This window comes from Prionailurus viverrinus, chromosome A2 (assembly GCF_022837055.1).
Source record: "Prionailurus viverrinus isolate Anna chromosome A2, UM_Priviv_1.0, whole genome shotgun sequence".
Taxonomy (NCBI): Eukaryota; Metazoa; Chordata; class Mammalia; order Carnivora; family Felidae; genus Prionailurus; species Prionailurus viverrinus.
The window spans coordinates 150,566,316-150,578,942 of record NC_062562.1 but is presented as its reverse complement, the minus strand read 5'-3'; the positions used below and the strand labels follow the sequence as shown (position 1 = coordinate 150,578,942).

Genomic DNA, 12,627 nt, shown 5'->3' with positions numbered 1-12,627 from the left:
CTAGGATGAGACTCAGGCTCAAAGTTGCCTGGGATAGCGGAGATGATTAGGGGCTCAGCCAAGTTTCTATTCGTAGACAAGTAAGTTCACAGGGATTTCTACTTTCACTCAATTCAGGAGAATTGTTTCAGGTGGTAACGCTTCTGACAATCAATTAATCACAGGTCTGTAGTTCTAGTGCCATCAGCTTTGAGTTTGTTGTTACAGCGATGGTCGAATCCCTTCCTGAGCCTGGGAGGCCTGGCGAGAAACCACGTTGACAGCATTGGAACTTCACTTCCCAGCAAGCCCCGCGTCCTCCTACCGCGCTAGGCATGACGGGCGTCTCCTCCCGCTCTCTTCTCTGGCGGAAGACCCTTGAGGCGGGAACGTCAGCCAGGCGTAAGGACGCGCGGCATCCTGGGATGTGTAGTCTGGCCGGGACCGGGACACCCCCTCGGATGAATGGGGCCGGAGCCGACTGCGAACTACAGCTCCTCGGCTGGCAGCGTCGGTGGTGGCCCCGGAGGAGAGCAGCGCTGCAGGGCGGTGGGGATGTTCTGTGCCGCGGCGAACGCAGTAGCCGGGCTTCTTAGGGTGGCGGTGTAAGCGGGCGCCTGCTTGTGCGCGCTCGCTCTCCTTCCCCCGCACCGGTCATGCGCCCGGCGTTCGCGGTGGGCCTGGTGTTCGCAGGCTGCTGCAGTAACGTGATCTTCCTAGAGCTCCTGGCCCGGTAAGTGACCTTCGCGGGCCGCACCCCCGCTGGCGGCGCGCGGGGGCCCGGCTAGCACGGCCAGCGGAGTCGGCTGCCCCGTGGTCCCGCGCGCTGCCCGCTGTCCCGTCCACCAGCTTCACAGCATCCCTCGGAGGGGAGCGCCCCGGGTGCCGTCCTCACGCACTGGGGACCGAAGCCTGCAGTTTTTCTCGTGACGGGTCCAAAGTCGGCAGGAAGCTCGTGGCAGAACCCAGGTTTCTTCCACCTCTTCTCGATTCCGTTAATGCCACGCGTTTGACTTGGGCAAAGCTTTTTGACTTCTAAAGCAGTCTGATTTTGTACGCCCTGCAAAGAAAGTTTCTTTAATGTGGCTCCCCAAAACGTTTGTTTTATTGGCTTTAGAGATGGCTGGGAGCACTCGACCCAGCACACCTCCCAGCGATGTAGTAGAGTGGATTTTTTTTCAGAGAGCCCGTCCCCTTGACCGGAGAGAGGAATTCCAGCTCTAAGATGTTACAGTCTTTAAATTGAGAAGCATGCATTTGGAAGCGTAACTTTCAGAATGATTATGACACGTTCCCAAAAGGAAACCAGGTTGGCTTTATTGAGGTGGCACTCGATACTCAGTAGTGCGTAAAGTTCAGTGGATGGAAACTGTTGTTACAGAAAAGATAACAGGTAGACTAGAAAAGGCTCAGCATTAAAAAAATCTCAAGTCTTGGTTCTGGGGTCTCCCTTTTCCGCCTGTAAAATAAAATAATATCTGTGGCCATATTTCTGAATCTGGACATCTCTACTGATCATCCGAACAATCTTGTGTGCCAAATAGGTCAGAAGTTATAATCTCTTTTACTGAAAGTGAGACAGGTCCCAAGAAGGTCGATGGTCTTTTACTGTAAATTTAAGTGACAGAACCAGAACTAGAATCCAGGATACCTAAACTCTAGTCTAGTACCGTCTGCAGCCCCTCTGTTATTTTTGAACTTGAGCGTCCCACAGAATTTTGGTCAGTTTCTCACGTGAAGGCTACTGGAAATGTATTTTATTTTCATGATCCCATTGATACATCATTCTGAAGCAGTTTACTTACGGTGTGGGTTAATTTTTGCTGTTAAAGAGCTTGAAATTTTATGCAGAAAGTGTTGATAAAGATCTGTCACTTCTTTGGGGAGTAGGTGGAGAGAGGTTTAAAAATGGAAAGAAAAAATGTAGCCGGTTGTTAGTCTTACAAACTTCAAAGTAAGATCACTTCGGAAATTGACTTAAAAATGTTAAGATGATAAAATCAGGCCAGCCATGGAAATGAAAGTCAGAGAATAATAGTGTAATAGTTGTGTTGAATATGTCATTAAGTTAAATCCTACCAAAGGCTGTGTGACTTCAGAGTACGTAGCAACTGAAGGTCCTCTTGACTAACTGTGAGCTCTCGGCTAAATTACTTCATCTCCCGAGTCTGTTCTTTGAACTTCAAAAGGCTGGTGGTCGCTCTGCCAGACCCACAGGGTTTTGAAGGATTGAATGAGATGCACGTGCAAAGCGCCTGAAGCACACCGACCTTCCCCTTCTAAACTTTCAGTACAGGTAAACCTTGCTTTATGAGCTGCTCATGAAAAGCCGTGGATAAATCTACTGCTTCTGTGAATTGTAGGAGCTTCTATGTAGAACAGTCTGAATAATTTATAAACAAATCCTCCTCCTTTAGCCTTTTTTATAAATCTGGCTCTTTGCAGTACAGCAGTGGGTTTTCATCAAGCTGTGAGGGGTACATTTGTTAATGTAGTGGGTGGCATACATCAGGCTGAGTAGCAGCTTTTTCCTGATTTGCTTGGGCAACTCACGACTTACCATGCCAAAGATCAATAAAATGAGAGCTGGTTGAACCAGATGGCCTTTATGGTTCTTTGTGGATTTGGCCTCCTCATCACTTTTGACTTTATCTTGGGACATCACGGAGGAAAGCTCATAAATTTTTATAGAGCAGGAACTCTGCTTCTCCTATGGCTTCCTTGGAACCATTATGTGCCCTAATAAAGAGGCAACTAGAACACTAAATACACATGAAAAGCTAGAGTGACCTGTAGGAAGAAGCAAGCGTCTTTATCCATCTTCCCCAAATTGGAAAATAAATTTAGGTTTTTCTTTCTGATTTTTATATCTATAATTGGGACCTATACTAAAATAAAAAGCTCCATGCAGTGTACAGAACAGATGTGAAGTAATGAATGGATGCCTTCATCTCCCTCCTGAAAGAGCTTGGAAACAGGATGCGCCCATATCAGCTAACTAGCCAGGCAAGGTATTGCGTGCCTTACGTCGGGAGAACAATCTGAAACATTTTCTTTTTTCCATTTGATTTTACGATCAAGTGCGTAACGTTGACTCAAGTAAGGAAGTTTCCTAAATCTAGAATAAGAAATACGAAAGGCGTAGATTTCTTTCCCTTTGGAGTTGCTCATCTTTGAAGTCAAAATTTGAATTCTTGCCAAAGAGAATTCAAAGTAAGAGAAACTGTTTGCAGTTGGTGATTATAATTTCTAAGGAATAAAGTCCAAGAGAACAAGTGATTTAGGGAAAAGGATCCAAGTTTTTAATGCTGAAGTTTTAAAATGAAAAAAAAAAATGAATTATTCAAGTTAAAACAAATAGTTCCACTGGCAGCGGTGTGTTCCCGAAAACACTGTTGATTTTTAAAAAAAAATTAATTATGTGAGTACATTAGGGAGCTTTAAAAATCCTATGGAGATAGAGACGAAGTAGAATAGGGTTGTCAGGGGATAGGGGGAGGGTATGGGATTTCTTTTGGAAATGCCCTAAAATGGTAATGGCTGCACAGTTTTAAATATACGAGAAACCACTGAATTGTAAGCAATAATTTAAGGGAGTCTGCACGCATCATTTATGTGCCATGTGGCTCTGGGAGACTTACCTGAGTCAGTGCCACGTGGCCCTCAGTGCCCTTAGCAATGAAATGGGCGTAATAATAACTACCTCTGTAAAATAAAGATAACATTAAAAATCATTATGCATTTTGGGGCGCCTGGGTGGCGCAGTCGGTTAAGCGTCCGACTTCAGCCAGGTCACGATCTCGCGGTCCGTGAGTTCGAGCCCCGCGTCAGTCTCTGGGCTGATGGCTCGGAGCCTGGAGCCTGTTTCTGATTCTGTGTCTCCCTCTCTCTCTGCCCCTCCCCCGTTCATGCTCTGTCTCTCTCTGTCCCAAAAATAAGTAAAAAACGTTGAAAAAAAAAATTTTTAAAAAAAATTAAAAAAAAAAAAAAATCATTATGCATTTTCAAAGGTCCTGTGAGGAATACACTTGTGAATCATTTTTTGAAATAAATGGTTTCTTTTTATCTTTCATACAGTACTACTATTTTAGGTCCTATTTGCTTAAAGGGAGGCACCCTCCCCTTCAGCTCCTTGAGTGAAGGCCAGATGTTGTGCCCAGAGAGTAGGGGCGCGAAGACGAATTGGACACGGGCGGTCCTCTGACCTTCTCTGTGTGGCATCAGGTGCTTACTGTTTTCAGATTCCATGTTTGGCTTCCTCAGTACGTTGTCACATCCTTAAGGGCTCAGGGATCAGGTCTTCACATTGGGAGCTCCCTAGCACCATATTTGACACATAATAGGTTCTTCATAATTGTCCTTTTGTTTTTTAATGTTTATTTATTTATTTTGAGAGAGAGTGGGAAAGGGGGAAGGGCAGAGGGGGAGACAGGATCAGCAGCGGGCTTTGTGCTGACGGCAGAGAGCCTGAGGCAGGGCTCAGACCCACGAACCACAAGATGGTGACCTGAGCTGAAGTCGAGGGCTTAACCAACGGAGCCACCCAGGCACCCCTCCGTAATTGTTCTTTAATGGAAATGACCTAATCTGTTGGTAAAAAGGAAACAGGAGGAAGCGAGGAAGCTTGAGGAGCCCCTTTTGGGCGAAGTCTTGTGTTTGGCACTTGATATATATTCTCTCATTGGATCCTCGCTACAAACTGAAAACTGTATCACTTGCATTTTTATAAGTGAGAAAAATTGGTCAAGATAAATGCCTTTTTAGAAGAGTTAACTATACTTTGATTGAAGGCCTTCAGTGTGCGAGATCCTAGGGCCTTTTTGCCTCTGTGGCGCGCTATTAAGTACTTTTCAGGGACTGGCTTGTCTACAATAAACTAGTGAGGTGAGATAGGAACTAATACTGTTCCCATTTTAAAAATAAGGAAACAAGACTTAGGGGAATAAACTTCTCCTCTCACACAGTAAGTGGTAGAGACCTGGATCCTACATGTCATTGTGTGCTTTTTTTTTTTTTCCTTTTTTTTTTTTTTTAAATTTATCTTAGAGAGACAGAGCCTGAGCAGGGGAGGGGCAGAGAGAGAGAGAGGGAGGCACAGAATCCAAAGCAGGCTGCAGGCTCTGAGCTGTCAGCACAGAGCCCGATGCGGGGCTTGAACTCCCAAACTGTGAGATCATGACCTGAGCCGAAGTCCGACGCTTAACCAACTGAGCCACCCAGCGCCCCAGCCATTGTGTTCTTTTAACCACCGTGGACTACAGTGGTTCTCAACTCTGTGAGAGCATATGAGAATTACCCGCACATCTTACATGGGTGGGTACACACACACACACACACACACACACACACACACAAACCTCCCCCCACATCTTCCGCCCTCTCCCTAGACCTACACTAGTGGTTCTCAGCTCTGGCTGCCCACCAGAATCAAGTGGAAAGCTTTGAAAAGTCCGGGTTCCAGGGCCCTACCCCACAGCAGTCTGAGTGGACCTGGGGGGGGTGGGGAGCGGTGAGGCTTCTCAGGCACATGGGGTTTTAAAGAGCAGCCTAGGGGCGCCTGGGTGGCGCAGCCGGTTAAGCATCCGACTTCAGCCAGGTCACGATCTCGCGGTCCGTGAGTTCGAGCCCCGAGTCGGGCTCTGGGCTGATGGCTCAGAGCCTGGAGCCTGTTTCCGATTCTGTGTCTCCCTCTCTCTCTGCCCCTCCCCCGTTCATGCTCTGTCTCTCTCTGTCTCAAAAATAAATAAATGTTTAAAAAAATAAAGAGCAGCCTAGCCTGAGTTGAACCAGAACCGTGCCAGGAACTATCTAGAACTGAAGTACCTTCTCCCGTCACCCCTATGTCGGCTAATGGTTCTAATTAGCTCTTCAAGGGAGGTAGGTGTCTTACGTGATTATTTATGGTTTTGTGCCGCGTTTATCCCTGTCCCTTGAACGTAAATGCTAAAAGAGATGGTTGAACATAAAGCAGTCATTTTCAGGGACAGCTCCACAGGCAGTAGAGACCGAAGAGGAACAGGGGTTCTGTTCCAGATGGTAAGCAGAGCTCTGCACGGGAGAGGCTCATGTTGAGTTGTCCCTTTTACGCCTGATGGGCATATTTAAGAGCTTGTCTCCTTGGCACTGCAGTTTAATCTTAACACCACCAAGAGAGAATTGGGGTTGTTTTTAATACATAGCATTATTTTTTTTTTAATTTTTTTTTTTTTTTAACATTTACTTATTTTTGAGACAGAGAGAGACAGAGCATGAACGGGGGAGGGTCAGAGAGAGAGGGAGACACAGAATCTGGAACAGGCCCCGGGCTCTGAGCTGTCAGCACAGAGCCCGACGCGGGGCTTGAACTCACAGACTGTGAGATCATGACCCGAGCTGAGGTCGGCCGCTCAACCGACTGAGCCACCCAGGCGCCCCTAAATAGCATTATTTTCAGTGTGATAGTACATTTGCAATACAAGAATCCCTCTACTCACTAGCCTCTGGTAAATAAATGTCATTGGTCAAGATGAGAACACAGAATATGAAGCCTGAAAAGTACTGGTCATATGAGAAATCTGGAAGCTTCACAGAAACAAAGACAACAGTTCGCTTTGTACTTCTTCCAGTGACTGAGCAGAACCTAATAGAAGACAGACTCAAAACCACAGGCCTTTTAAGTGACCAGTTTTTGCAGAGTGTTTCAAGAGGGAGGTCAGAAGGATTTTTTTTTTTTTCTGTCTTATAAATATGTTCCTAACAGTCACTGTGGAACATTGCTCAACCCTTGCATGGATCCCTGAAGAGGTTCGATTCAGTTTCACCATCTGTCAAGTACCTGATAGATCTGTGTTAAGAGTTGTGGGGAACGGTAGATGATAGGAGTGTTCTTCAGTCTTTTCTTCATTTTGCTCCTTATCTCTCCTTACTCTGGCCAGAGATCCTTTGTCTGTAGACATTTTCTTCCTGATCACCCCTCCACAGATGCATTAGATACCGGTTCATGTGCTGTATGCATATCTGTGCTTGATACTTAGAAAAAGAGTATGAATCTCTCCGCCCCAAGAACCAGTTGTCCCTTGGGGACCTTATCTAAGGTGGTGGCCCTGTCACCAAAGCGGGTGCATGTCTTCCATTAATGGTAGTCTCCGTGGTTCCTGGTCGGGAGGCTACGTGAACGTTCCCGGAGACCTCGGCGTATTTCTGTGCTGGACTTTGCTGCTCAAGCTGACTGGGATCCTGCCTAAAGTCCTTGTGCTTCACTGAGGATCCCACATACGAGCACTTCCTCCAGCTTACCAGGAAAGTTGTATCGTGGTCCTAAGCATGAATGCATCAGAGTGCTTCTTACTCGTGGCCTGCTACAACCAAGGAAGAGTGAAATAAGAAACCTTGACACTCTTCTCTGTGAGCTCTGTTGATGGTTGTGTGTGATCCACGGGCTGTGAAACCGGAGATAAAGCACAGTGGGTAATGGAAATCAGGCCTCCCTGTTATTCTGAACTATCAGTATAACAAGTGTTGGTGCCCTTTATCTCAGCTTTTTGTACCTTATTTACCTTTTTGTCATTTACTACACAGGAAGCATCCAGGATGTGGGAACATTGTGACATTTGCACAGTTTTTATTTATTGCCGTGGAAGGCTTCCTCTTTGAAGCTGATTTGGGAAGGAAGCGGCCAGCCATCCCAATCAGGTATGGCACATTGAAGTCTCTTTTCGCCTTTGTTTTTTTTTTAAAGAAGTTCAGAACTTTTCTGGTACCTAGATAAAGGAGAATGAGGCATCCGTGCATAAGATCTGTGTCAAAGGTATTAGAAGAATAATAAGGGTAATTCATTTTCTGCATTTAATATGTTGTGAAACTACAGGGAGACTATTTTTAGAATAAAACTCTTGTAGTTTCACAACATATTAAATGCAGAAAATGAATTACGATGGAGACAACACTGTGTGTGTGTGTGTGTGTGTGTGTGTGTGTGTGTGTGTGTGTAGTATATGGTTGGTTAAAGGCTTAGTGTGACCACAGATTTATTTTTAATAGTTATGCTATCCTCATGTTGGTAAAGTTATCAGATACACTAAGAGTGGTATTATTGTTCCTTTTTAAAAATGACGGGGTTTGGGGAATAAACAGAAATGGTGGTTACGCAGCCTTGTGAATACTGAACGCTACCGAATTATTCACTTCAGAATGGTTGATTTTGTGTTTCATGAACTTCCCCTCAATTAAAAGAAAATGAAGGGTAAGCTAAGGCAAAATTGTTAATTCCAGACCTCCACCCCTTTGTCCACATTTGCATGACTGTACTCAATGGGGTCAAATAGGAAACAGGACAGCTCTTCTAATGAACAGCGTGTTGGAAATTCAGCATTCTCGCTGAGACGGACTTGAGGTAAAAATGTAATGCATCCAGTTGTCAGTCTGTAGTAGAATCCTGTTACTAAATTCCTTTGGCAGGGGTTTTCTGGTGTGAATGTATCAGAGGACTAGTTAAGGCTCATCCTTGTTGGTATTCTTTTGCAGCATTCCTGAGTAGTCTGCTGTAGAGAATCTGGCTGAATTTTGTTACTAATATTGTACTTCTGAGTTTCCCAGTGCAATGCTAAGTATTCTTGAACACATTGTTTTCCATTGGCTTTAATATCAACATAAAACTTTCTGCTCCTGAGACCAACATTTCTATCCCAGCAGGAGCCCCAGCATTTTTGATTCCTCTGACCCTTTCCCCTTTCCTCCCACTATCTCTTTCCATTCTGGCTGCCACTAGCACAGTTCAGGAACACGTTCACCCTCATCATTAGCTTTTATAAATGGTGCCCTAGCTGGCCGGCCTCTTGTCTCCCACCCCTGCATCCCTGTATTTTGATTTCCTACCATTGTATTGTGACACCGCCCCCCACCTCCCCCAAGCACTCAGGGGTCACCAGTAGGCTCAGAGGGGAGCCTAGCTGCCTAACCTGCCTTTTGAGGCCCCCCAGGGTCTTGCCCTAACAGTCATACTTCCACGTGTGTCCATTGTGCTGGCTGTTTTATTTTCTATCTGAGAAGAAGCTACCATCAAAATCTTGACATCATGGGCATGTCCTTCATTGCCAGGAGCAATTTCTAGGCTGTGCTATGTAGACAGCAATGTGGAATAGTTGGAATTCACTATCCTAAAAGACCTTGATGAACTCTCTTTATCTCCAAATGGCATCCTTTCAAGATAGGACTAAGAAAATTTGGCAAGAAACCTTGTGAAGTCACCAATAGTATATTATTTAGAAACTGTGAAAATAGCTGTTCCCAGTGTTAAAAAAAAATTCAACTAAGTAAATGTGAAGATCTGATTGGTTTTATTAAATGATTCATGAATCAGGCCTTATCACATCTAGCAAGTAGAGGGGAACTCCACTCAGCTGAAGAAGAGAAAGGCTTTTAAAGGCAGAGGACATTAAAGAAGAAGAAAGGAATTTATTAGCAAGATATGAATCATTTAGGCAAGGTTGTCTCTTAAGGGGAGAAGGGGTCTATCAGAAAATTCCCTAGTATTGGCCAGGAAATTCTATCTTGGCCGATAAAAGGTTATATTCCGGGGGGTGGGAAGGAGTGGAGGGTTGAAATTGCAGTTGGGTTAGGAATTAGGTCTCCGTTTACTGACTTGGGTTCATAACCTAAGTGGCACCATTTTGGGCCTGCCGTTTTCTTTTAACAAATTACCGCCTTTTGATCAGACTGTCAGCTTAGCTGAGATATGTGATAAAAATTTAAGGCATTAGCATCACTCTCAGTTACCGCTCTAAAGTTCTTGAAGTTTTGGTTTTTCCCTTTTTGTGGTATCCATAGGTCTTAACCTCTATGATATTCACAGGTCACAGCTTCATGCTCCTTAAATCGGTTATTTTCTTTGTTCCTTAGATGTTCCAGTCTTAGGGAGATCATTTGCTTGGTGGTTAGCGCCTATATGCATTTAAAGCTTTTGAAAGAATACAGTGCAGCAGGGAGATGATTATCATTACTATAAGCAGGATAAATCCCAGTATATGGAGTGCACTTTAGAGCCGTGGTCCCCAAGACCCAAACCGATCAAAATCAAATAAGTCAAAGAAAGACCCTTTGGAAAGAGTCACCTTCTTAAGCCAAGCGATCTTACATAATTGAGTTTCAGTGTCCCCAGAAGTGTCAGTCTAGGCATAGCTGGTGGTGTTTGCCACAGCATGGACACCTCTTTGGTCAGCCAATAGATAATTAAGAATTATTCCATTATCAGGGAGAGCTTTGGCTAGAGAGTTTAAGGATATTTGTTGAGCTGCTGTTGTTTTAACAGGTTTTTGCAGTAATTTTAAGAATTAAGGAGCAGTTCTTTATCATAGCCTCATGCATCTATCCCTAATCAGGGAAACAGGGACCTGTCAAAAGGAGTGAATTATAAATCATGAATATCTTCTGGTAGGCGCTCTTTAACTCAGCAGTGTCAATTTAGGGGAGTTGACAATGAGATTCTAATTTTGTTTGTGAAAAGTTAGGTGCGCAGGGAGATTGTTTATCCTGAAATAAAAGGTTGTTTAAATATCAGAGGTTGCCAAGTTACAAGGACATTAGTCTGGCAGTGAGGGGAATAGACTTTATTCACATGTGCCACAGTCTTACAAATAGGACATAAAGGCTTAGTGTTACTTTTTTGACAATGCTTTCCATGTAATATACATATCAAATAAACCTAATTCATTTAGCAAGTGCTTTGAAATATTCTAAGTGAAAAGGACTTCATTTAGGAAGTTAGACAAAAATATTTTTTAAAAAGGTTTTAAAGCACTTCCCTAAATAAGATCACAGATGATTATGAAACCCAATACTTAAAATAAGTTTTTAGTCTTACCTAAATCAGATCAAAAGCCCAAGAAAACTTTGTCCTTTTAACAGAAAGAAAACCAAATTCTTATTTAGTGCCAGCTTATAACTCCTTTTTTTAATGTTTATTTATTTATTTTGAGAGAGAGAGCAGGGGAGGGGCAGAGAGAGAGGGGGAGAGACAATCTCAAGCAGGCTCCATGCTCCACACTGGCCTTGATCTCACAAACCTTGAGATCATGACGTAAGTGGAAATCAAGAGTCCAACACATACCCCAGTTGAGCCACAGAGGCACCCCCAAAACTCATTTTTTAAAATACATTTATTTTCATCTTAACCAGCTTGACCACACATGAAAATTCCTGTTTAAAGATTCTTTTTTCTGCAAACCTACAACTTTTTTCCCCCTACGTTCCAATTTTGTCCTATGTTTTTTCTTTTCTCTTTAAACAACCAGCCTGGTTTTAGGACAAAACGACTTCCTTTCCCCTTAACAAAAACTGTATTGAAAGAGAACTTCTGCTGACTCCATTTTGACCTCAAATTCTAGCTGGGTTCTTCTCTCTAGCTTGTCTCTTGGCTCAGGCTGAAGATCCAGGGCGCAGTGTCCCATGAAGGGAACTGAAACTGCCCCCTCAAGCAGTAAGGACCCTCCGGAACCAGCAAGACCCCGCCCATGATTGACTCCAAGATAGTGGCCAGTTTGACTCCCTCTGCCCACCTGCACGTACTCACCCACTTTGCCCACATTTTCTTTATATAAACCTGAGAGTATTTTCAGCACTTCGGAGATAGTCTCTCAGATGCTAGTCCCCTGTCTTCCTGCCCTTGGCATCACTGAAATAAATTCCTCGTGCCACCACCCCTCGTCTCTCTGCCTTTGGATTCCCTCAGTGGCCAGTGGCCGAACCTGGTCTGTTTGGGACCCCCAGAGCCACGCATGCGCTTGTGCACGCCTGTGCCCCAGCTACATGATCTCCGTTTCTCATACCTTTTTCTCCTGAAAACACATCCTACTTTCCTGCCACACAGAAATGTTTTCCTTATTATTTTTATTTATTTTTTATTTTGATTATTTTTAGTAGCTTTAATTACATACATTGATTAGAATTGAATACATTTCAAAATTTTAAAAGCGTATGCCTTTAAAAATTTTCCAATGCAGTATTAACATCCACATATCTTTTAGTTTCTCTGCAATAAGAGGCCAAAATTAGAGAAACTTATGTTTAGTAATTAATGTTTTAGTATTTTGTCTTATTTGGAAATGATCTAGATCTTGTGAAAGTTTTTAATTCCAGTTAGTTAACATACAGCGTTACAGTAATTTTTCACGTACAGTATGGTGATTCAGCAGTTCTGTGGATCACCAGGTACTCCTCATGACCAGTGCACTCCTTAGCCCCCATCACCTACTTCACCCATCCTTCACCCCCCCCACCCCTCTGATAACCATCAGTTTGTTCTCTGAAGTTAAGAGTCTGCTTCTTGGTTTTTCTCTCTCCCTCCCAAAGGGAGTGAAATCATATGGTATTGTTCTCTCTCTGACTGACTTTGCTTAGCATTATATCCTCTAGTTCCACCCATGTTGTTGTAAATGGCAAGATTTCATTCTTTTTTATGGCTGAAAAGATTTTCATTCTTTTTTATTCTTTATTCATCAACTGATGGACACTTGGGCTGCTTCCATATCTTCGCTATTATAAATAATTCCGTAAACATCAGGGTGCATGTATCCCTCTGAGTTAGTGTTTTTGTATTCCTTGGGTAAATAGTTTAATTACTGGATCGTAGAATAATTCTGTGTTTAACTTTTTGAGGAGCCTCCCTATTGTCTT

The 12,627-nt window shown here is 43.7% G+C and overlaps 1 protein-coding gene across 2 annotated transcripts in view; it reads left to right on the top strand.

The window, feature by feature from the left end:
- The first annotated feature begins 456 nt into the window (after positions 1–456).
- Positions 457–12,627, top strand: part of SLC35B4 (solute carrier family 35 member B4) — a 40,544-nt gene continuing 28,373 nt past the window's right edge. For both annotated transcript variants that reach the window (XM_047850309.1, XM_047850311.1), the window contains exons 1-2: positions 457–712; positions 7,537–7,650. In XM_047850309.1, coding sequence (XP_047706265.1) covers positions 636–712; positions 7,537–7,650 — 191 coding nt within the window. In that variant the 5' untranslated portion in view covers positions 457–635. The remainder of the gene's footprint in view (positions 713–7,536; positions 7,651–12,627) is intronic.